Consider the following 21,898-nt stretch of genomic DNA (forward strand, 5'->3'; position numbering starts at 1 on the left):
TGCATGGTTTGAATTTGCTGCTGTGCCTGATTTTGTGTCTTCTCCCCTCCCTGCCCCAGGGCTGTGCATCCTGGAACTGGTATTACCCTTTCCACTACGCTCCCTTTGCCTCGGACTTCGAGGGAATTGCAGACATGCCCTCAGATTTTGAGAAGGGCTCCAAACCGGTAGGGCTCTTGGTTTATCCGTTCGTTCACTGCTGATTTACCCTCCCATTAGAAGTGTCCCACATCTGCTTGTCTGCTTTCAACAGTTCAAGCCTCTTGAACAGCTGATGGGGGTGTTCCCGGCCGCCAGTGGGAATTTTCTGCCGCCGACGTGGAGGAAGCTCATGACAGACCCGGTGAGAATCCATCTTGTATTCCTATCTGGAAGCTCAGGTCATCTTGCACTGGTGTGAATGTGGCCTGCTGCTTTTCACTTCAGGCAGAGAAAATGCTGCAGACCGGGAGGGCAGGGGTTTGGTAGGTGGCAGTGGTTCTTCAGAAATCCTTAGAAGTGATTTCTTGGAATTCAGATGACATTTCCCAGCTCTCTTACACTTCAGATGGTCTCGTTTCTCACAGAAACCTTCCAAAACTTAGTTGGGGAGCACATAACTTATCCTAATTAGCTCTCCTCCTTATCCTAATTATTCTCTCCTCCCTAATTCCTTATTTTAAATCTCTGAGTAACGCAAATGCCCATCCTCCTCGCTTTGGGCTTAGATGGCACTTAATGAAAGACGTTTCTGTTATCAGAGATCTTTGTGTTTGGCACCACGTGACATTCTGAACCCATGCCAGAGTTGGCTTTAAAGGTGATTTTTGCTTTCTCAACTCTAGGAATCAAGCATCATTGACTTCTACCCTGAAGATTTTGCTATCGATTTGAATGGGAAGAAGTACGCTTGGCAAGGTGAAATTTCAGCTCTTTTTTTTTTTTTTTAATTCTTAGACATTAGTCTTAAAAACCTTTAAAAATAAAGAGAAATTGGAAAATCATCTCAATGAGAAAACACTGCAGCGAGTCACAAAGGTAACTTTTGTTACTTGTTGTGGGGACAAGCATTTTACAGCAGGTGTATTTTGGAAAAAGAAAAAAATCAGCGTTAAGAGCAAATTACAGTTCGGTACCTGGTTTTGGAGTTTGGCAATGATTATTGGTAATTTCTGCAGTTATTCTAGATTTGTTAATTTGTCCTGAACTAGATTAATCATTCTTCTGTTTTCAGGAGCCTCAGTGTGTAATTGTCTTTTGTCTCCTTTGCATTTAATTAATGGATCTTGTTCTGCTCAATCAGTGGCTCATTAGTACTGTGCCAAAAATGCTTTGAGGAATATAGAAATATTTTGGAGCACACAAGGAATGGAGAAAAGAATTACAGCATCTATGCAGCTTTTCCTTTCTTTAGAGAAGGTTAATTTTCAAGGTCTGCCAGATTCTCTGGCTGGGTGTCATTTACACTGCAGGTAAAATGTTAGGTTTTCAGTTTGAGGGCAACAGGTTTTTTGTGAATAAAGGCACAGAAAGATCTGATTTCTGAAGCAAAAATGCAATTTGAATCAGAATCACTCTGCTGTAGCTGTTTCTTGGCTCAGGAAACCTACCAGAGTGCGCCATCCTGGTGTCTGTTTTTGGGGTTCTTCTGGGTTTTTCCAACAAGCATGAGAGAACACTGGTTTGGTTTTCCCAGGTGTGGCGTTGTTGCCCTTTGTGGACGAGCGGCGCCTCAGAGCTGCTCTGGAGGAAGTGTACCCTGACCTCACTCCTGAAGAGAGTAAGAATTGGGGTGCTTTGTTAAAGAACTGGGGTGCTTTGTTGAAGCATTGGGGTGTTTTGTTGAAGCATTGGGGTGTTTCGTTGCCACCTATGTATTTCACCCTAAATGAACAAGGTGCACTCGATGTTTGGTTGGGACTCTTCCTCATGGGTGCTGCTGGTAGTTGGAGGGATCCTCAGTGGATTTGCTTTTGTAACTCTGGTTCAGCTTATAAAGGCCAGCATTTGTTTCTCTGTGTGCAGAAATAACATCTGGTTCTTGGGGGTAAACTGTGGGAGATGTGTGGGGTTTGGGGGGCTGGGTTTTGTCGGTTCTGTCTGTATCTGCAGTGTTCCTCTGTTCTAAACTCAGCATTTCCCCACTGAACACAAGATTCCTATTATTTTACTGCCTGCCAGCTGTCCTTGTGACCAGGCACGTCCCGCTCTGGGCAGACATTGTCTTTCCTACACTCTCAAGGAGCATTCAAGGCTTCCTCCTAAATCACAGTGAAACTCTGCTTTTGTGGAGGTGTCACCAGCGCAGTGGTTGCTGGTTTGCTGCGTTCCTTCTTTCCTTCCCTCTGAACTCCTGCCCCATGCCCATCATTTTTCCAGGCAGAAGGAACAGCCTTGGCGGTGACGTTCTCTTTGTTGGGAAGCACCATCCGCTCTGTGACTTCATTGTGGAACAGTACAAGACCAAAAACACAGAGGTGGGTTGCACTTGTTGCTGGGTGGAAATGGTCAGGTGGGAGGGGTGGTGAAGTGCTTCAGCTGGAGAACTCCCTTCTCCGCAGGCAGTGGATATCCCGCCGGAGCTGTGCCACGGGATCCAGGGAAAGCTCACGCTGAACGACAACGCCGTCCTCCCGGATCAGTGAGTGTGGCCTGCGGGGTGGGTTCCTGCTGCTCAAGGACCTGGCCTGCACTTAGGGCCGTAGAAATATTTGTGTGCCCACGAGGGGTGAATGAAAGCTCCTGCCGAGGCCGCGTGCGTAGTTCCAAGGGTTCACAGCAGGCCTGCGTTACCTCCAGCATGGGGGAGACCCCCAGCAAAACAGTGAAACTCTCCTTCTACGATCCCATTCTTTTAACCTCACAACTCGGCTTTTAAAGCAGCCCCAGATGTCTTTTGAACACGCCAGTGCATTTGTTTATTTGCTGAGGAGTCTTTGTTTGTCGTTTTGCCAGTGGAAGGCAGATTTTTCGGTGTTTAGTTATTGTTTTAATGTGGTAAACAAGGCCTGGGTAATAAAAGTAGTAGTGCTCTGTGGCCTTGTTCATGTTTTGGCTTCTCTGCTTTTGTGTGGATGCTCATGTGGGCTGATGTGACTCCCCGTTAGTGCACATTGCCTAAAAACCCCAAAACTCTGCTTTTTATATGCCAACCTGCATTACGTGAGAGAAAAATCCAGGTAGTGATAGCTTAGATATATTTTGTCCGTGTCAGTTTAGGCTGTAGCACTAAAATCAGGGCTGTTCCCAGCTGCACGTACGAAGAATACCCATATTTTTAGTTTTCTAGAGAATGCATCCAGTTTGAGGAATGATCAGTGTAACCTTCACCTTGTAGGGCACACACTCGTTTCTCTGACCGTGCCCAGAGGCACAAGCAGCTGTTCAGTGCCTCGTTTTTGTTAAGTGCACAAACACTGGCTTGGTCAGACAGAAAATGTACCCCAGGTCCCACTAATAGGCATTTCTCTGTTCTTGTCATGGTTGTGAAAGAATACCAGCGAGTCAGAGTTGTTCTTGGAGGGAACAGGAACAAGAAACCTCTTCTGGCATTGCCTTCCCTAGACAGACCCTAGAGAATCCCCACACAGCAGCTGCGAAACAAGCGGCATCACGGAACAAGGATTCAGTCGCTCCGGTGCTTGCAGAAGCACTTGGTTTAGGGGAAGGGCGAGTTAACTTTGGAATAAGTGTTTTGCAGGCTCAGTTGGCAGAGCAGCAGATGGTGAGAAATGCGTTACATGGTGTTCTGACAGAGGTTTTTCTCTTGGCCAGGGTGGTGGAGTCTCCTGTTCCCATGCTGCGGGACCTTACGCAGAACTCTGCAGTCAGGTCAGTAAACTCTGGGCTTTGATGTGAGGGTGCACAGCATGCAGCACTCAGAGCCCTGAAAACCTGTGTCATTTTTATCTCCAGAGGCACGGCTTGGTTCAAGCAGAATGGCCGTGCAGAGGCGGTAAGAAATGCTGAGTCGTGCCATGTCAGGACGCTGTAGGAAGGATGTCCTAAATGGGGGTGTTGTTACTGGCAGTGATGAGTTAAAGGAAGGGTTCAGCTGTTCCATCTGCCACTGTCAGGAGGCTGGAATTGTTCTGTGCTTCTCCCTGCCTCTCTGTCCCCAGGATTTTTCTCCCTGTCTTTGGAGATGGTATATGAGCAGTCAGGATGCTGCTCTTCATCTTAGGCTGAACTTTCCAGGGAGCCATTACTCTCTTTCCTTGTAGCCTCGTTCTTTCTTGGTCCTGGAAACCATGAATTCCAGCTGGAAGAGTGAGGTTATTCTGCTCATCTCTTTGCTTCTAGCTTTCCTGGTGATAAAGCAGCGATTACTGTTTCACTTTGTCCTTGTTATCCAGTGAACCTAACCCTCAAATACTTTCTTCTAGCATCTCCTTCAAAGACCCACAGTTTGCTGAAGACTTTGTTTTCAAGGCTACCGTGTTACCTGGGGCAAAGTAAGTGTCAGCTGCCAGCTTTCGAGTCATTCCAGTCTGATTTATTGCTCTGACTGTTTGCTCCTGGTGAGTGCTTATGGAACTGTTGTTATTGTTAAGGAAACCTGCTCCCGTTCTGAAGCCAGGAGACTGGGAAAAAACCAACAGTGATGGCAGGCCTTGGAGGCCGCAGCTTGGCTTCAACAGGGACAGGAAACCAGTGCACTTGGACCAGTCGGCGTTCAGAACCTTGGGGTAAGGCTGTGGGGTGACCGCTGCCTTGCTGGGGGGACTGCCCTCCTCGTTCCTTTTTAAATTCAAGCAGGAAAGGGACGGGCCTGGAGTGTCCGAGCTTAGGTGCTGGTTTTTCCATGTTGGACGCCTCAGGGTGGGATATTTGAATTCAGTATTGGTGAAAACTGAAGGGTTTTGCAGGAATGCCTTGCTTGCTTCTTGATATTTCCCCCCCGCCCCCTAAATATTTCTAGCTCACTTTCCTGCTGTTTTAGGTTTTTAAAGCTTGTCTGATGAATACTTCCTAGAGGGTACAATGAGGATATTGTGCACAAATGATAATTAAGACTGTTAATGAAGACAGGAATGTCTTTTATGCTTTTAAAAACGAAGAAGCTTCAGAAATGAAATGGGTTTCCAGACCGGAGAGTGCAAGGAGCCGTGCATTTATCAGAGCCAGAGAAGGGAATGTTTTAAAGGAGACTGTAATACTGGCAAATAAAGTTAGACTCTGGAGTGTCTCCTTAGGAAGAGAAAATACCTTCTTCATCTTATGCCTCTGGAGGAGCTGCAAGAAGGAAAAGCACCTCCTTTTAGGAAGGAGAAGTGGGGCTGTCCTGGGGCTGCACTTGAGAACCCTCTTGCACGTCACAGTCACAATAAAAGGCACAGCTGTGGCGTTGGAAACCCAAGCATTTCCCTGGGAGCAGCTCCCAAGGCCTGTGTGTGTTGGGACGCGCCTGGGCCCCGATCCACTGGTGCATCCCTGGGCCGTGGGATGGGCTGGGAGGCAGCTGTGCTGGGAGATGGAATCACCACGGCATCCTGACCTGCTCCCTTGCCATTTCTTCCCCTGACAGCCACACGATGCCGAGGGACCGGGGCATGCCAGGCATGTATCCCAACGCCGTGCCGCTCGGAGCTTACGGCAGCCCCTACGCCAGGCCCCTCATGGGCGGGCAGCAGCAGATCCCCAAACTGCTCTCAAGTAAGTGGGCTCTGCTTCCTGCTTCTCACAGCTGGGTTGGTCTAAACGTGATCTATATGTATTTCACTTATTTATCTGTGGTTCAATACGCCGTGGAGAGGAGGACATGGGGAATGGGAAGGCAGAACCGCCAGTCAGGCATTGCAGTTTCAAATTCATCTCCAAAAAGAGAGTATTTATGTGGGTTTGGGGAGGTTTTGAGGAGCTCAGCAGTCCCCGTGCTGCTGTTCCTGCCGAGTCCTGGTGCGCTGTGGGAAACGCTCCAAACTGCTCTGTCTGTCCCACATCCCTGGAGCCGATCCTGCCCGCGAGGCGCTTCCCGAGCTCTCGTCCCCGTGGCTCCTGAGCCCCTTGTGCTGAACAGGCAGCACTCTGCAGGCAAATGCCCCCCAGTGCCATTGTCTGGCTCAAACTGAGGAGGTTCGGAGCCGCTGGTGGATGAGAAACCCCAGTCCATCTGGTGGCCTCGGAAGACTGTCAGGTGGCTTTCCTTGGCGCACGCCTCCTTCCCCTTCAGAGCGCCGCAGCCGTGTTCTGCAGGTGTGCCTGGCAAACCTCAGAGCAATTGTTTGGGCTCTTCTTCCCTCCTCGTTGTGCTGCTTTTTCCACGGGGCAGAGGTTGCTGTCCTGCTGTTGTCTGGAGCAGCAGGGAGAGGAGCCAGGTGGAGCCGCCTCACGGAGGCTCCTTCACCGCACAGGGCCGCGCTCCCCGGAGCCGCTTCCCGGCGCGCTGCTTGCAGGGACACCGCAGCGCTGCACGCTGCAGACGTGCTCTCTGCCACTTCACTGGGTTGTGTTCCTCCTCCTCTTCTGCTGAGACGCCGAGCTGTCCCAGGAGACTGGACTTACACTCTAATTAACTTCTCATTTGCGTGGACTGCCGTGTGAAATCTTTGCAACTGATTACGGCAGAGCTTGACACAGAATTTGGAGATTCTTTCAGTGCCTCATTACTTGAGGCTGAGAACAGCTCATGTCCATCAGGAGGATGGATCCAACTGCCTGAGGGCTGCGTAGCTCCCTAGAGCCATTCCCCAAACCCATCCTGCTGCCTGGCGGGAGGGTCAGGCCCCAGCCCGGCCCAACTGGGACTGTCAGTGCCGAGTGAACCACATGTGCCTCAGCTCCTCTTTTACCAGGCAGAGTCAGACCTGCTTAAACCCGTGTTAGGAGAACACCTCCAGGTGGCACGGCCCCAGATTTCTGCTGGGATCAGCCTTTTGGATGTTCACCTGCCTCAAGACTGTAACACATCCTGGGTTACGGTTTGCATGGGTCTGGTGCCCAGCAGGCCTGTGAAGGTGAGGAGTGTCAGCAACTCCCCAAACCTGGCTGCAGGGAGGCTCTTGCTGAGTGGGAGCGGTCTGCCTGCGCAGGTGTGTTTGGGAATTCACAAGCACTTGGGCCGGTTTCCCCCTGACAGCATTCTGCCTGGACCCCAAAGGTGTTCCTAGGTCTGGCAGGACAGCCTGTTGTCTTTTGCAGTCCCCCCCGTTCAGCCTCCAAGTGTCTCCATCAAAGCACAGGCACCTTCAGCTAGAAAATCGAGTTAGAAGAAACGGGAAGGCCTCTTGGATAGCACAGTCTCCTGTGTCCGAGTTGTGTTCATCAGCTGTACCGTTGCCAGAGAGCCGCTGTTGTGGCGTGGCTGGACTGGGAAGCATCCGGAGCCCACACATCCCCGAAAAACCACAGCTGATGTGGTCAAAATCCCCCACGTTCAGTGGCACTGACGCAGAGCAACTTTCCCCGGGGCGTGTGGTATTTTTCTACGCACGCTGCGGTGAAATCAGCCTCCGGAAGGGCGACGCGGTCAGGCCAGGAGCCACCTCCTCCTCGGGAGCCGGCTGGGGGTGTTCCTCGCCGGTGCTCCCTGATTTGCCTTGGACATGCCAATTTTCAGCTGATGAATAATTGTCTGCGCTGATAACTTGGGGAGTCAAGTGTGGGGTGGCAGCGCTCTGGGAATGGCGGGTTTGGCTCCTGCAGCACAGGACATCTGATTTATGACTCGCGTGGCAGGCAGTAAACTTGTCAATTAGCTGCGTTGGAAAAGTGGTTTTGATTAGTGCAATCAGTAAACACGAAATCTCCTCTTTGATTGCCACCCTGATTAGATAAATTGTTGCTTGAGGAGCTGCTGGAGGAGGCAGTTTCTTTGGCCTTATAGCTCTAGGAAATGCCTATGTTTTGCAGCCTAAAGAAAATGTTAATTGTCATTCCTTCTCCCACTTTGTACCTTTCTGAAGTGCAATTCACCGCTCCAGACTCTCTCCCTCCAAGGTTGTTCTGTCAGCCGCACAAATGAATAGTAATAAGGGGGCTTTAAATGTTTTGATGATGTTTCCACGAAGCCTTGCTTAAACTGAGCTGCAGAAAGGTGTGGTTACAGCAGGAGAGCTGGGCCCTTGCTCGCATGGAGAGGGAGGGTCTGGAAGCAGGATGCTGCCTGTGTTTCCGTGCTGCTGCTGCCTGTGAAACTTGGAAATTATCAGAAACAGAGTGTGTCCGTGTGCCGGCCATTATCCAGCTGCTGGAACCAGCTGTTGGAATTAGGTCACACTTGAAGGCCATTGAAAGGCATCAAAGGTGTCAGTGAAACTGGAGCTTTTGATTGACGCTGGCCCCGAGTGCTGGGGGCTGCCTGGGTGCTATTGAGGAGCTGCTGCTTTTATCCTGTTTGCTGACCAGGTTATTTAGAAGGACAACAAGCGTTTAATTGCGGGCCCTGTTAAAGCAATGTTGGTCCTGCCTCGCCTTTGTGCAGGGCTGGTTTGGGTGGCACAAACAATGGACGAGTGGGTGGTCTCCCGCACGCCAGCGCTGGGGCTCTGGCCAAGGTTTTACCCAGAAAGGCTTAATTCAGTCTGATTCCATTATCTGAGACATCATTAATAGGTTTTTATTAGGGTATTATCACTGGCCACGTTAACTTTTAAATGCACCTTTACTATCTCTGGTGATAATGTATTTATATTTCATTTTAATGAATTCTTTGTCTTTTGCATCCTAAGTAGAACTGTACTTACTTAAACTGTGAGTAAGGCAGAACCGCCGACGTTATTCCATGCTCTGGCCATTGTTTTACTTGCCTTTATGGAATAATTCAGCCCAGTCAGAGGGAAACCGGCCCGCCTGTGTTTTGGCTTTGACATCGTTGTTGGTCACAAACACTTGTCCAGGGGCGACACAGTGCTGGGTGCGTATTTTTAATGTACCGATGAACGCACTGCTGAGAGATACAGATATTAAATGGAGTTGTTAGGGTGACAGACAAGGTTTTGCATCTTCAAAAACTCAAGAGGAGGCACCTGGGCAGCATCTAAGCTCTAACCAACGCTAGCTCTGGCAATTAAAATTTGTAATTCTCTATTATGAAGCTTATTGGACGTGCTAAAGCTGAAAAAGTTGCCTTTTCTCGGCGGGCAGCAGGACTCTGTCCAAGGCAGCAGCAGGAAGCCGTGACTTGGGGCGTGTTTGCGCTTGCACGTCCAGTCTGAGCTCTCCTGTTCTGGCTTCCCAACAGCAGCTCTGGGGCACGCAGAGGAGCGGGGCACGGCTCTTGAGCTGTTCTTGCTCTCTCTTATTTGGCCGTCTCGTTTCGCCCTCCAGATCTTCGACCCCAGGAGTCCTGGCGAGGTCCCACGCCCTTGTTCCAGCAGACGCCGCAAAGGTAAGGCAGGAGGGACGGGAAACGTGCCCAGGAGGGTGGATTGGGCTCTGCCAGCCTTGCCAGTGTTTGGTTTTCCCTCCTTTGTTTGGAATATTGTGGTTTAAAATTGTGGAAATGATGCTGCGCGGCAGGTTTTTTGAGTTAATTAATGTCCGTGATTTATTGATGTTTTGAGAGCCCACTCCGTGGTGTTCACCCTTTAAAAGGCTCGAGTACTTCGTATTAAAAAAGATGAGGGAAAAACACTTTCCATTAAAACTCGGGCTTCAAAATTAACTTTACTGTTGGTGCTTTGGTACCGTTCTTGGTTCTTTGGCCTTTATCTTATTGAAGCTTTTGAGGTACTATGAAATTGAACACAGAGAGCTTAAAACTGCATTAGATTTTGGACAGGCTAAACAAATTTCTTTTTAGGAGGGCTGTGGAGCTTAATGAGGCATAACTAATGGTGTTCCACTTTTATCATTCCTGTGCCGCAGCCGCAGCATTAGCACAGACCAGCCATTGATTCTTGCTACAAACCTCTTGAAGTCCTAATCAGCTTCTTTGGTACAAGTTTTTCAGGCCTGACAAGCCCATTGTAGGGCAGTGTCACTGTAGGTCAGTAGTTATTAGTTGCCACTGAAAACAGTTTCTTTAACTACTTAAGGCTGAACTGAATTAAATGCAGAAGGGACTCGGGGAAGGATTATGGAATCTGCAGCCCAATAAGTGCCATCGAATAGAAGGAATGTGACATGGTTTGATAATCAGGGATGTTTTACATGTGTCCCCTCATTGATGGCTTGTGTGTGTCCTTCGGTGGGGTGGGCTCAATAAACCCGGGCTACCTGTGGCAGCCATGAATAATGACATTTATTTTTATGGTTATGGAGGAGGGAGGGAGGGAGGCAGGGAGAGAAGTTTCTGCTCTGAGGCGCAGCCTTTCTCCCTTGGGTTTATTTGCAAATGTTTCGCCATTGAAAATACGGGCTTTGGGGGAATTTAGCGAGCTCTCCACAGTCACTTTCCATGGCAACCATCTTGATCCCCACTGAAGTAAGCCTGGCTCCCTTGTCCTGTGCCTCATCCGTGTGGAAGATTGTAAGGCAAGATGCATTCATAATGCAAACTTCAATATTGCTTGGACCATGGGAGTTGCCACTCCCACCCCTTAATTAAAGCCAATTTATATACTTTTATTTGTGAAGGACTGCTGCAGGTCTGTCACTTGTCACCGCCTTCTCTTTGTTACACCGTGGAGGGTTTATGAAAAGCTCTGCCAGCACTGGGGATAAGTAGTTTTGCCGTGTTCTTGGAAGGTTTTGGATTTGGGGAGCAGATCAAACGTGCTTAGAGCTGATGCTGAGCCTCTGTACAGAGGCAAGCGCAGAGACTTAAGCAGAAGGTTAAACACAGAGACACTTGGTGCAGGAAAAAACGTCTGAACCTGTTGAAGGCATTTTGAGCTTCCCGTTCGTTCCCTGGGAGCTGCTGGTTCCCCAAACTGCTGCTCCCCCTCTTGCTGCTGCAGCTCCAGGAGCAGTAGGTACCACAGGGGGAGAGCAGCCAGGGATTTCTGCTCAGGGAAGGGACTGACTGAGGGAGAGGCCAGCCCTGCTCCAGCCCCGGCAGACGGAGGGGCTTGGCAGGGCGCTGGGATATCCCAGATTCACCACATCAGCGAGGGATAAGCAAGGAGCCCTGTCCCCCTGCCAGGAAGGCTCGGAGCCTTTGTGCTGCTTCAGGGATGGAGTGGTGCAGCAGGGGCTAAACCAGCTCTTCCTTCCCAGGCCTGGGGGGGAACAGCCGGGAGTGTAAAGCTGCTTCTCCGTAATCCAGCCAATCCTGTCTCCTGTGGAGGGTTTCTTGCTTTTAAATCTAGTGGTGCACCTTGGTGTGCAGCAGGGAAAGTGAATTTTGAGGTCCCTCCCCACTGTCCTGACGTTCCTGGGCACTGCAGAGATCCTTTCCTGCTCTCGAGCCAGTCCAGAGTTTACAGAGAGAGATTTGCCAGTGGAAACGTGTCATCTGGTAAAGCAAACCCTTTTGCTTAACCTGTTCATAGAGGAGACGTCCAAAGTGGCTGAGGCACGAAGACGGGAATGTTCTTCTGTGTAAATTCTCCTGAATTTAGCTGACCTGGCTGAATGTGTGTGAGTTACCTGACTCTGTGGGTAACTGTGCCAGTGTGAGCTCCTGGGGTGTTCCAAGTGGCACAGTTCCTTTTTTTTGTACAGATCTCCACCTGAGGGTGGTTTAAATCGCCAATCAGTGGTGATTCAAATCACCTGAGGGTGATTCACAGCAAATGATGTTAGTGATATTAATGGTGTTGTGTTCGATTTGTTAAATGTCTCAAATTTTCACTAAGCAGCACTTTAAAAGTTGAAAACTCCGTGCCAAATAAATATCAATGTCAAATGAAATTTGTGCCAAGCTTCCCCATTCCAGGCGTGGAGGAAGTGCTGACCTGTGACCCTCAGTCATATTTATCACCAGCACTTGTTGTAGAGGCAGAATGATTGTTAGTGAAAGCCCCAGAGCTGGGGCTATATAGGTAATTCCCAGTAGTTTTCCTTATGGCTGAGCAGTGTGTTTTTCCTGGAGACTCTGCTGTTTTCTAGGAATCATGTGGGGAAAAAAGTTAGTACTCAAAACACTTAATGAAAAGGAGCAAGTATGAACAAAGTGTGAGCTTAGTTCATTCCACGTATGGACTTGGGAGATCGATTTTGAGTGTTCAGCGTGAAGTGCTCTTAGCTGTAACTACAGCATTGCCCCTTCTGGGGAGGGTCTGGGGAACGTCGTGCACTTCTGGAGTGGAGAGCAGAGCACAGAGCCCGCTGTCACCGCTTAGCTTTTGTGCACGTCCATTTTGATCAGGTGGGAAAGTGCTTTTCCAAACAGGAAAGGAGTTACTTGTTTCCAGAGTTCGGCAGGGGTTCCTTCTGCAGGTCCTGCCGTGCCCAGGTGGAGCGGCTGTCTTTGCAGGCTGTGCTGTGGCACCACAATGCCTTCGCATCCAAAATGCCCGTTTTCGTCCATTTCATCGTCCGCCCGCCCGTCTTGATTCCAGCTCAGCCTCTGCTCCAGCTGCTGGGACGTGTGTTTAAAGGCCTTCCCCTCCCAGCACCTCTCCCTCGGCTCTCACAGCTCCGCTTGCCCCGCTGTAGTGCCGCTGGCTGGGAATCCTGGCCAGGAGAGCCGGGACACCTCCTCGCGCTGATGGGGTGTTTGGTGGGAGTCTGGCTGCCTCGGTAGAGAGTCTCCAGGGCTGAAACCCAGCACAGCTGGCCAGAGGCTCTCTGGAGAGGCACAGAGTGATGTGCAGTGCAGCAGGTAAACCTGGAATGCAGGGCTCGCCATCCCAAATCTGGGATGCAGAGCCTCTGCTCTCTGCTGTCCCCATATCCCTCCAGGCTGGCCCTGCTCTGCTCATCAGAGTCCCTCTTCAGCAGGGCTCAGGAAAGATTAACTGTCTCCACTCTCTGTGTTTTTTCCCTCACAACATCATATTGTCCTGCAGGACCCACCTGCTCCGGATCCTTTAAGGAATTGTCCCTCCCCCGTGCTCAGCTGTAACAACCAGGTCACGGCCGCAGCATTTCCCTAAATATTTTGAATCAAACAGCATTGGACGTGTTCTACCTGTCGCTTTCTAATTGTCATGTTGGAAGGGGCACTCGAAGGAAATGAAAGCATTTCTTGCTGTGGGTGATCCAGGATGGCAAACTGGGCCATAATGGATGTCGGATCCGCGTTCCCATATAAACTGTACACCAAATGTCAGTCAGCCCGTGCCAATTAGTGCTTATGTTGCTAGGTCACCGTGGTCAATTGAAAACAGCATCAATAGAACTTGAAAAGGTTTCTTCCCGATCAGACCTCCTGACATATTGAGCAGAATAATGGATGGGAAAAAGCAGCCAAGGCCCCTACCCTAGATTCCGAACGCTCGCCGTAAGAATTCATTTGCAACCTGCAATTAACTGGGAAGAATGGACTCCCAGAAAGAGTCTGGGCGTTCAGAGAAGAAAGCCCCCGGCTCCCGTGTGTGGCACATGTTTACTCCTGGGGTGCTGGGGAGCCTTTGGGATCGGCAAATCCGCCCCTGGGATGAAAGGTGCACGGAAGCCTTCCAGGGAATTGGAAAATTCTGCTGCGTGCGGTGCAGCGGCAGTGCAGCTTTCAAGCTGTGACGAAGGAGAAGCGGTCGGCAAAGCGGCCTTTAGGGGGATGTGGGAAGATACTCCCTGCTCCCGGTTTCCCTCTGGCCCGTGGCCGTCCGTGCTCGGCTCTGAGACAGATCCCGGCCTGGGTCTGTGCTGTGGGACTCTCTCCAGGAGCCACGTTCACACTGTGGTGTTTCTTTCCTTGCTCAGGGCTGCCGGAGCCGCTCCTCTCCTTGCCTGGAACCGCATGCTGCAATCCCCAAACCAGTTCCAGCCGGCCCAGTACCAGGGGCTGGGACCCATGGGATACCCACAGCGACCCGAGGATCGCATGGACAGGGGCAGACAGGTAGGAAAACAGGGCCCCACTGGGTGCACTGCGTCCTCCTTCCAGGAAGGGCTTCCTTCTCCTGTGGCTGTGGAGAAGGGAGCGTGGCATGGCAAGGCGCTCCTGGGCTGGTTTTAGTGTCACTGTGTCACCACACACACGGATGGGGGACTTCCCAGCCTTGTCCAGCCCCTCTGGATGTACCCCTGGCGCAAGGCCCGTGCCGAGACTGCACCACCAGTGTTCATTAGCACCCATCAAACGTGGTCCCAGGTCACACACTTCCTGCAGCCTGAGGCAAGTATTCCCACCGGCCTTCCTTTCCCATAAGGAAGTCTGCCCACTGTACCTCTGGGGTTCTCCCTGGTGTGTTCAAAATGTACATCCTTACAGCTTCCCAAATTTCTCCCCTCAAGTGCTTACTGGCTTTCTCTGAGCCGAAAAAAGTACTTAATGCAAGTGTTGGATTTTCGTAGCCAGAGGAATAAACACGTGGAAATAGCTCTGTGTGGTTAAAAAGGAAACAAGCGAGCGTGAGGGGAGAGCCTCATCCAACATTACAGGTGACTTGGTCAGCAGTTTGTGAGAATGCCACAGAGTGAAAGTGCGGCTGGAAAGCAGCAGGTGACTTTGCCTAGGGAGTTTCTGCGGGGGTGCGATGCCAGTAAAACACAAATTGTGTATCCTGTCGTACCAGACTGCCAGGTGCTCACGCTGCTAAATGCTCATTTAAAATAAATTCCGGATACCTAGGTTGAACTCCTAGTTCTGCTGCTGTTTGGGGAAGTCAGGACTGTGGGAGGGTTACCAGGGAGGAGGAGGATGGTGCCAGCCCCATTGCCCCATCCTTTGTCTGCAAAGGAAGGCACAAACCGTTGGAAATGTGCCTTCTGCTGGGGCCTGATTCAGCTCAGGACAAGGCACTTTTTAGTCACTCCTACTTGGAATTTTCTTCCTCCCAGCCATGTGTTACATGGCGCAGCACCAGTACAGACCCTGCCAGCGCTGGTTTTGGCTGCAGGCAGAGCTCAACAACGTGGGTTACAATCACAGGGAAATAACGGGGCCTGACCCTTGGCCCAGCCGGTGGAGCTCTAAAATACATTTTAAAGTTGGGTGAGGTGCATTGATAGGGTCAGATTTCAGAAATCTTTCATTTTGTGCTGCACACGTTCACCCAAAACCGCAGAGCCAGAGGAATAAATGCCTGATTGCACTAATCCAGGCTGCCGTGCTCCTGGGGAGAAATCGGGGGAGGATCTTTGTGCCGCTGGAGCCTGGGCAGAGTTTAATTAGTCTGGGAAATGGACACTTGATAAAGTCTGTCTGCCGGGGCACACCCTGCTCTGCCTTCATCCCAGGCAGGGTGCACTTGCTAAAGGAATCTGTGCTTAGAGCAGTTCATTGCCAGCCTTAAATCCTGGTGCCCAACAGCTGGAATTGTGAGGGGGAGCAGGAACAGTCTCCCCGCAGGGCTTGCCCTGGGGGCACAGGGAGGGTGTCCCTGTTAGTTCCCGCTTGGAAAGCTGCCCGGGAGCCTTGTGGACATCCACAGCCTGGGGCACGCTGTGGGCTTGCCCGGAACAGAATTGCCCCGGTGGTGGCCTGGACCCACCTGCGGGTGCAGGAGGCACTGAAACCCACCGGTGACAACCCTTTTATTTTTGTTCACCTGCATGAAGAGTTCACGATCAAAGACCAGTCTTTTGGCTCCAGTGACTCTGCTTCCCTAAAAAAATTCCCTTTGCAGTTGTGCTGTTTATCTCCCTGTTAATTTTAAATCTTCGTTGCCGTGCTCTGTTGTTGTTATTTTTAAATGAACTTTCAGATGTCATCATTTCCTCCAGGCTGGAGTGAAATGAGAAGGTACCTGAAAGGGTTTAGGGTGCCAACCTAATCATTGAATCCGGCCTTGCTGCCTGAAAATTTCAAAGCTTTAAAGCCTTGAAAAGGGATTCAAGTGGAAGTGGTGACACGTAGCAGCATAAATAATTATCTTTGGGCCCTTTCACCTCTGAATTCTTTTTTTACAGCATACAGAACATGGTCTGAAAGAGGTTAATAAACGTGCTGCCGCAGAGTGCTCACAAAATTAATGCAGCTGCCATGGATCTGGGGGGCTCCCCGGGAGCAGGGCTTTGCTGCCTCCCAGCTCTCCCAGAGAACCAAAGAATAAACTTGCTGGGCTGCTGCAGGTGTTGGGCAGTTGTGTCCCAGCCTGGAGCAACACACAGCGGAGCGTCCAGAGCTCGCGCAGGCCTCCGCTCTGTCCTTCCCTGCTGCTGGTGTGGAAGGGTTTTTTAAGGGATATGCAGCCAACTTGTTTCCTTTTTTAACTGGGCAACCAAACCTGGAAACAAACCTTCCCTGCATGGCCAGGCTGCAGGAGGCTCCCTGGCAGGTCAGCCGGCCAGCTCCGTGGTTTCTGTGGTTATCTCGGCTGCCGCGGGCTGGATAAAGGTGGATTTCTCTTTAAAAGAAAGGAAAGGAAGCCCCTTTTTCCCTCCACACCAAAAAAAACCCCGAGTAAAGAGCAAACCAAGCCCATAGCTGGTGTTGGTGCACCACCTTTAATTAACTTGCTGGTCTCTGCAATGTACCAGGTTTGGAAATCATTTTACGTGCTTTGGGGGGGGGGGGGGGGCTCTGAAATTTTCCAATGGATTTCTTCACCGAATACTTGATGTACCAAATGGCTGGATTAAAGTGCAAATACACAGCTAACTTGGGAGTCGTTTCCAAGGTGGGATTTGGGTCTCTTTGGCCTCTTATGGAAGCGAAGGAGCGCTGGAAAACGCCGCTTCTGCAACAAATGCAGCTTTGGTTTTCCCTTGGAGCACTTCTGTGTGAAAGTACTGAGCGTGAGCTGCCCCACGTAGCGCTGTCTGTCCCCGGCTCCAGCACTTGTCCCTTTGCTGCAGACAGAGCGCAGCAGAGGTGCCACAGGTGGTGGCTGGGGGTGGATTTGTTCGGGACTCCGGAGCCGCTGCTGCGCAGCTCCTCTCTGCTCCAGGGCTTCCAGCCCCAGCCCGTGTTCTCGGGAGACTCCGCGGCCGGATGAGGGATGCTCAGCGCTGCCCCTGGCACCCCTCCGTGCGGAGGATGTTTGGTCCCCGTTCCGTGTGGCGCCTCGAGCTCGCCCCACTTGTTTACTTGTGCTGCTAATCCCAAAAATAAACGCTTGCTTTTGTTTGTTTGTTTGCAGGCGTACGGCCCCGGGAGGCCCTACCCGCTCCCACCTCCCGCAGGAAGGTACAGCTGGAATTAGCTCCTGCCTCCTGGGTATTTTTTTAAAAAACATGGAAAACATCCGAATCTTCTTGCTTTTGTTCTTTCTATTATTTGTGGGGCGAGGGGGGAAAAAAACCTAAGTCGTTGAGCGCCATCCCTGTAGTTTTTAAACCGATGCCTGTTTTAAATGTGCCCATTTCTTACGGATGATTTTTTGGGAGGGACGGGAAAGAGCGGACTGCCGTGGGGCGAGGTGGGAGCGCTGTGTTTGTCCTCCCTACCACGGACCCAAGCTGTGCCGAGCGCTGCCTGCCACTCTGAGCTCCAGACGTCCTCTACTCCGCACACAAGAGCCTGAAAACAGAGCCGGAGTTGGAAAGAATGCCCAGAAATGGGATTTTATGAACTCCCGGGGCAGACCCAGCAGGCAGCCGGCGGCGCTGAAAGGCACGGCCCTCGCTGCTCCTTGTCAGATGCTTCCTTCAGTTCCCCGCAGAGAAGGGGTTTTTCGGACTCTGAAGTAAAACATTTCAACTTCTCCAGCACGTGCCTGTTCCTGGCGTGGGTTTTGTCGTGGCATAACCAGGCGGCGGCCGTGGATTTGTCTATTTGGTACCTAATTTAAAATAGCTGCGAAGGGCAGAGGTTCCAGTCGTTTTTAGCACTCTTTCCAGGGGTTTTCTGTGTGAGTGTACCAAATCAGTAAATATTTTTATTTGCTTTATAAAGTGGCTTTTGAAATTCTGAGCGGTGGCGCGTGGTTGATTTCCAACCCCCTGCAAAGCCTGTTCCTATCTTTTACCTGCGTGCACACATTCCTGTTGATTCCTTGGAAAATAATTCCACCCAGCCTCTACCCCAGCACTTAAAATCACTATTTGGTAATTAAAAAAAAAAAAAAAAAAAAAAGAGGAGAGCATCCAGGTCAGCTTTCCCTTTGGACTTTTTCCATTAAATCCAGGAACTGTGTAAATCAGTAAAGTTCCCGGCCCCGCTCTCACCCTGACTCCTCCTCGGTGCAGGACTCGGTGCTCCCTTCCTTCCAAACGCCCAGGTGTTAATCACCAGCAGCGAGGGAGAAGCCAGACAGCCCCGCGCATAACCTCGGGAGGAAGAAATCATCAACCTGGATTCGTTATTTTCAAGTGATTGAGGGTGGAGCAGAATCCTTCATTGTGATGCAGCGTTCCCGGGGCTGGGAGCCGCCGGCCTTCTCCCTCGGCCGGGAAAAGGCTGGGGGCTCAAAAAGAGCCAATTTGCTTTTTCCAGCAGGGCAAAACCAGCAGCGAGGGTGAGTTCTCACGGGGAATGGGCTGGAGGAAGGAGTGGGGTGGGCCGGCTGCGTTCCGAAGGCAGATGGACCCGCGGTGCCGGTGGCTTTGTCCCTCGCTCCCCTTTTTTGGGGCGTGAAAACAAGTCTGGATAAACATTTTGGGGGGGCTGCTGTGGGAAAGGCTCATCCCTGCGGGCTGCCCTTTGCCCCGCCCTTCACTCCCTTGCGGTCCGACCCCGAGTGGAGCCAGCCTCGGCCCTGGGAGCTGCGCTGCCCGCTCGGACCCTTGAAGCGATGCCGGAGCAGCACGCTGGCTCCGTTCCCTCGGCTCCGTGGGGATGCAGGGCTGGGATGCAGGACCTGAGCGGGGAGCACCACCCCCGCCGCCCTGGGGCTCTGCTCGGGGCCTGGGGGTCACCCTGGGACAGCGTCCCTGTGGAGCTCCTGAGGCTGCTGCAGGTACGGTTTTGTTTTTCCCAAGCTGGAGCTGAGCCTGACGTATCCCCTTGGATCTAACAGAGTTGGAGGGGGAAACCGCTCACCAGGCCGGGCTCAGCCCCACCCCAGCCGCTTCCCGTGGGAGCCAGCAGGGAGAAATTCTCCCTCATGGAAAGGGCAGGCAGCCGTGGGGGTCCCCGTGTGGCACCTGCCGGGAGGGGAAGGAGGTATCTGCCGAGAGCGGTGGGGACCCCCTTCCCCTCCAGGCCCCCGCATGGGGCTCGGGAAGGGCTCTGGGAGCGGGTCCGTGGTCTCCCAGAGCCCCAAATCCCGATTTTCCCGCCTCAGAATTGTTCCCTCGCAGCACAGCCGGGAGCGGAGCAGGGCCCGGTGCTGCCCGGGAGCCGCTGGGGAGCCCCGCCGGGGCTGGGGTTCAGCGGGTCCCCCAAGGATGGGGGAGCCTGGCAGAGGCGGCGGAGGGGGGGCGCGGAATTAAATGCTTGGCAGCCGAAAGGCCGGCGGAGAAAAGGGGATTTTGAGGTTGTCCCTCGGTCCGTGCACCGAGAACGAAGCAGCCGACTCGTGAGAACAAGGCTTCCTTTTATTGTTTAAAATAAAATTAAAATAAAAAATAAAAATAAAAGAAGGAAAAATTGCCGGAAAGTCCCGAGGAGCGTTTCCCGACGTGCGGGATTTCCTCGGGAAGCGGCGCGGGGATAAACCCCGCTCCGGCGCGGCGCATCCTCCGGCCCCGGCCGCTGCGGGGCCCGATCCCGGCGGGAAGCGGGGTCCAGCCCCGGGAATCCCCGGGCTCCGCTCGCCTCCGCAGGTCTCCGAGCTCGTCGGGAGCCGAGCCAAGGGCCGGGGGCCGCGGCGGCTCCGCGCGCCCCGTCCGCACACGGACGTTCAGTAACTGAGCGGTGTTTAATAACAACAAGGAGAAAAAGGGAGTTTTTCCCCTTAAATCCGAGCACCGGCGCCCCGGCGCTCTCCTGCCACGGCTCCCGCCTCGAGCTGTGACCCAGTTTACCTCCGAGGGGGATAAGAAGGGAATGGCACTTGGGGGCACCCCCCCGGAATTAATTCTGCCGAGATGAGTGGCGCTTCGGAAGGTTTATTGCGGCGCTGCGCGGGGCTGCCGCGGCACACGCCGGGGCTCCCGGGCTCCGCTGCCGCCGGGGAGCGGGGCCGGGCCGGAGCGGAGCCCCCGCGCTGCCCCCGGCCCGTCGGGAGGAGCCCTGGGCGGACGGGACCCGGCGGCGCGGACACGCGCGCACACCAACACCCTCACACACGTTCGCGCTCGCACGCACGCACTCGGCGCTGCCGTCGGGGCCGCTTGTCCAAAAACCGGAGAGACTTAAAAAAAAAAACCCGAAGGGAGGCCGGGAGGGGACCGAGGGCGGGGCGGCCGTCGGCGATCCCCGCGGGCACCGGGCCGGGCCGGGGCGGCCGTCGGGGCTGGGAGCGTCCGGTGCCGGAGGAGCGGGGCTGTCGTGGCGGCGGGGGGACACACGGGACGCACCGATTACCACGTCCTGCCGTAGAGCAGGTTGGGGCTGACCATGCCGCCGTTGTAGTCGACGCCGGCCGAGTCCAGGGGGCCAGGGGGCCACGGGGCCGTGCAGCGCCGGCGGGCTGGGCGACAGCTCCTCCAGGTCGGCCGCCTGCCCCAGCGAGCCGGGGTGCGGGTGCCCGGCGGGCGCGGCGGCGGGGGGCGCGGGGGCGGCCTGCCCGGGGCCCGGGGTGCCGCTGCCCGGCGGCGGGCAGGGTTTGCCGTCCTTCACCAGCACCGGCACGGCCACGCGGCGCGGCGAGGGCTGCTGGCACAGCCCGCCGCCGCCTCCGCCGCCGCCGCCGCCGCCGTCGGGGTGCAACTGCTGGGCGGCCGCCTTGTCCTTGGCCTGGCGCTTCATTTTGTAGCGGTGGTTCTGGAACCAGATCTTCACCTGCGTGGGGGTGAGGTGGATGAGGCTGGCCAGGTGCTCCCGCTCCGGCGCCGACAGGTACTTCTGCTGCTTGAAGCGCCGCTCCAGCTCGTAGACCTGCGCCTGCGAGAAGAGCACCCTCCTCTTCCTCCGCGGCGCCGCGTGCAGCGGCACGATGCCCTTGGCGCCCTCGGCGATGCCGCTCAGGCCGCCCATCCCGGCCACGTTCATCCCCGCCGACGGGCCCATGAACCTGGAGACTGAGCGGGACGGGCGGCTCAGCGCCGGCGGCCGCCCCGTCGGGGCCGCGGCTCTCCCCCCGCCCGGCCGCCCCCTCCGCCGCGCCCCCCGCGCCCGCACTTACTGCTGGAGTAGCGGGGGTCGCCGCCGGGCCCGTACCAGCCGCCGCCCGCCGCCGCGCCGCCCCGCATCCCCTCGGGGTAGGCGGGCAGCTCGCCCACGTTGCCCAGCCCGCCGTTGCAGTAGCCCCCGACGGCGCCGTGCGGGAACTGCGAGACGCCGTGGGGCATGTGGTAGGCGGCCGCGCCCGCGGGGACGTGCTGCGGGACGGCGGCGGCGGCGGCGGCGGGCACGGGCGCCTGGCGGTACGGCCCGAGGGGCGCGCCCAGCCCGCCCGCCCCGTCCATGCCGCCGAACTTCTTGTAGCTCTCCTCCATCGGGCTGAGGATGTCGGTGACCGAGAAGGGCGTCGTGTGCTTGGGGCTCAGCGACATGGCGCGGCGGGGCGGGACGCGACGGGGCGGGCCGGGCCGGGCGCTGCCGCCGGCACCGCCGAGCCGTCCGCGGCGGCGGCCACCAGCCCCGGGCGCCGGTAGCTCGCCGGTTCTTTTAGCCCGGCGCCGGGTTACGCCAGACGCGGGGGGGCGGAGCGGCGGCGGGCGGCCCCGGCCCCTCCCCGCCTCCCGCCGCCCCCCGGCCCCCTCCTCCCGGCCATTGTCCTGCGCCCGTCCGACGGCTCTTAAGCCCGGCCACCCCGGGGGCAGCGCCGGAGCGGCTCCGAGCGGCCCCGGCCCCGCCGCCCTCGCCCGTAAGTACCTGCCCGTTCCCCCGATCCCCTCCCCACGGTGCGCGGCGACCCCCGGGCAGAGCGTCCCGGGGCAGCGCGGCGGCCCCGGCCCCGACGGCAGGAGCCGGGCAGCCCTCTCCGCTCTCCGGGCCGGGCCCCGGGGCTGCGCCGCTCCCTCCCGGCCCCGGCCCCTCGGAGCCGCCGCCGCGGGG

The 21,898-nt window shown here is 54.5% G+C and overlaps 2 protein-coding genes across 3 annotated transcripts in view; one reads left to right on the plus strand and one right to left on the minus strand.

Moving 5' to 3' along the window:
* XRN2 (5'-3' exoribonuclease 2) overlaps positions 1-17,767 on the plus strand; it is a 32,455-nt gene extending 14,688 nt beyond the window's left edge. For both annotated transcript variants that reach the window (XM_039569261.1, XM_039569262.1), the window contains 13 exons: positions 60-167; positions 254-343; positions 825-897; positions 1,676-1,759; positions 2,359-2,456; positions 2,541-2,620; positions 3,754-3,810; positions 4,365-4,433; positions 4,533-4,667; positions 5,507-5,634; positions 9,247-9,307; positions 13,672-13,810; positions 16,995-17,767. In XM_039569261.1, coding sequence (XP_039425195.1) covers positions 60-167; positions 254-343; positions 825-897; positions 1,676-1,759; positions 2,359-2,456; positions 2,541-2,620; positions 3,754-3,810; positions 4,365-4,433; positions 4,533-4,667; positions 5,507-5,634; positions 9,247-9,307; positions 13,672-13,810; positions 16,995-17,057 — 1,185 coding nt within the window. In that variant the 3' untranslated portion in view covers positions 17,058-17,767. The remainder of the gene's footprint in view (positions 1-59; positions 168-253; positions 344-824; positions 898-1,675; positions 1,760-2,358; positions 2,457-2,540; positions 2,621-3,753; positions 3,811-4,364; positions 4,434-4,532; positions 4,668-5,506; positions 5,635-9,246; positions 9,308-13,671; positions 13,811-16,994) is intronic.
* Positions 17,768-20,259: 2,492 nt separating this feature from the next.
* Positions 20,260-21,393, minus strand: NKX2-4 (NK2 homeobox 4). The gene is given in 4 exon segments (XM_039570024.1): positions 20,260-20,338; positions 20,340-20,398; positions 20,432-20,919; positions 21,024-21,393. Coding segments are annotated over 4 exon segments (996 nt in total).
* Between the last annotated feature and the right edge of the window lie 505 nt (positions 21,394-21,898).

Source organism: Corvus cornix, chromosome 3 (genome assembly GCF_000738735.6).
Source record: "Corvus cornix cornix isolate S_Up_H32 chromosome 3, ASM73873v5, whole genome shotgun sequence".
In the NCBI taxonomy this organism is placed as follows: Eukaryota; Metazoa; Chordata; class Aves; order Passeriformes; family Corvidae; genus Corvus; species Corvus cornix.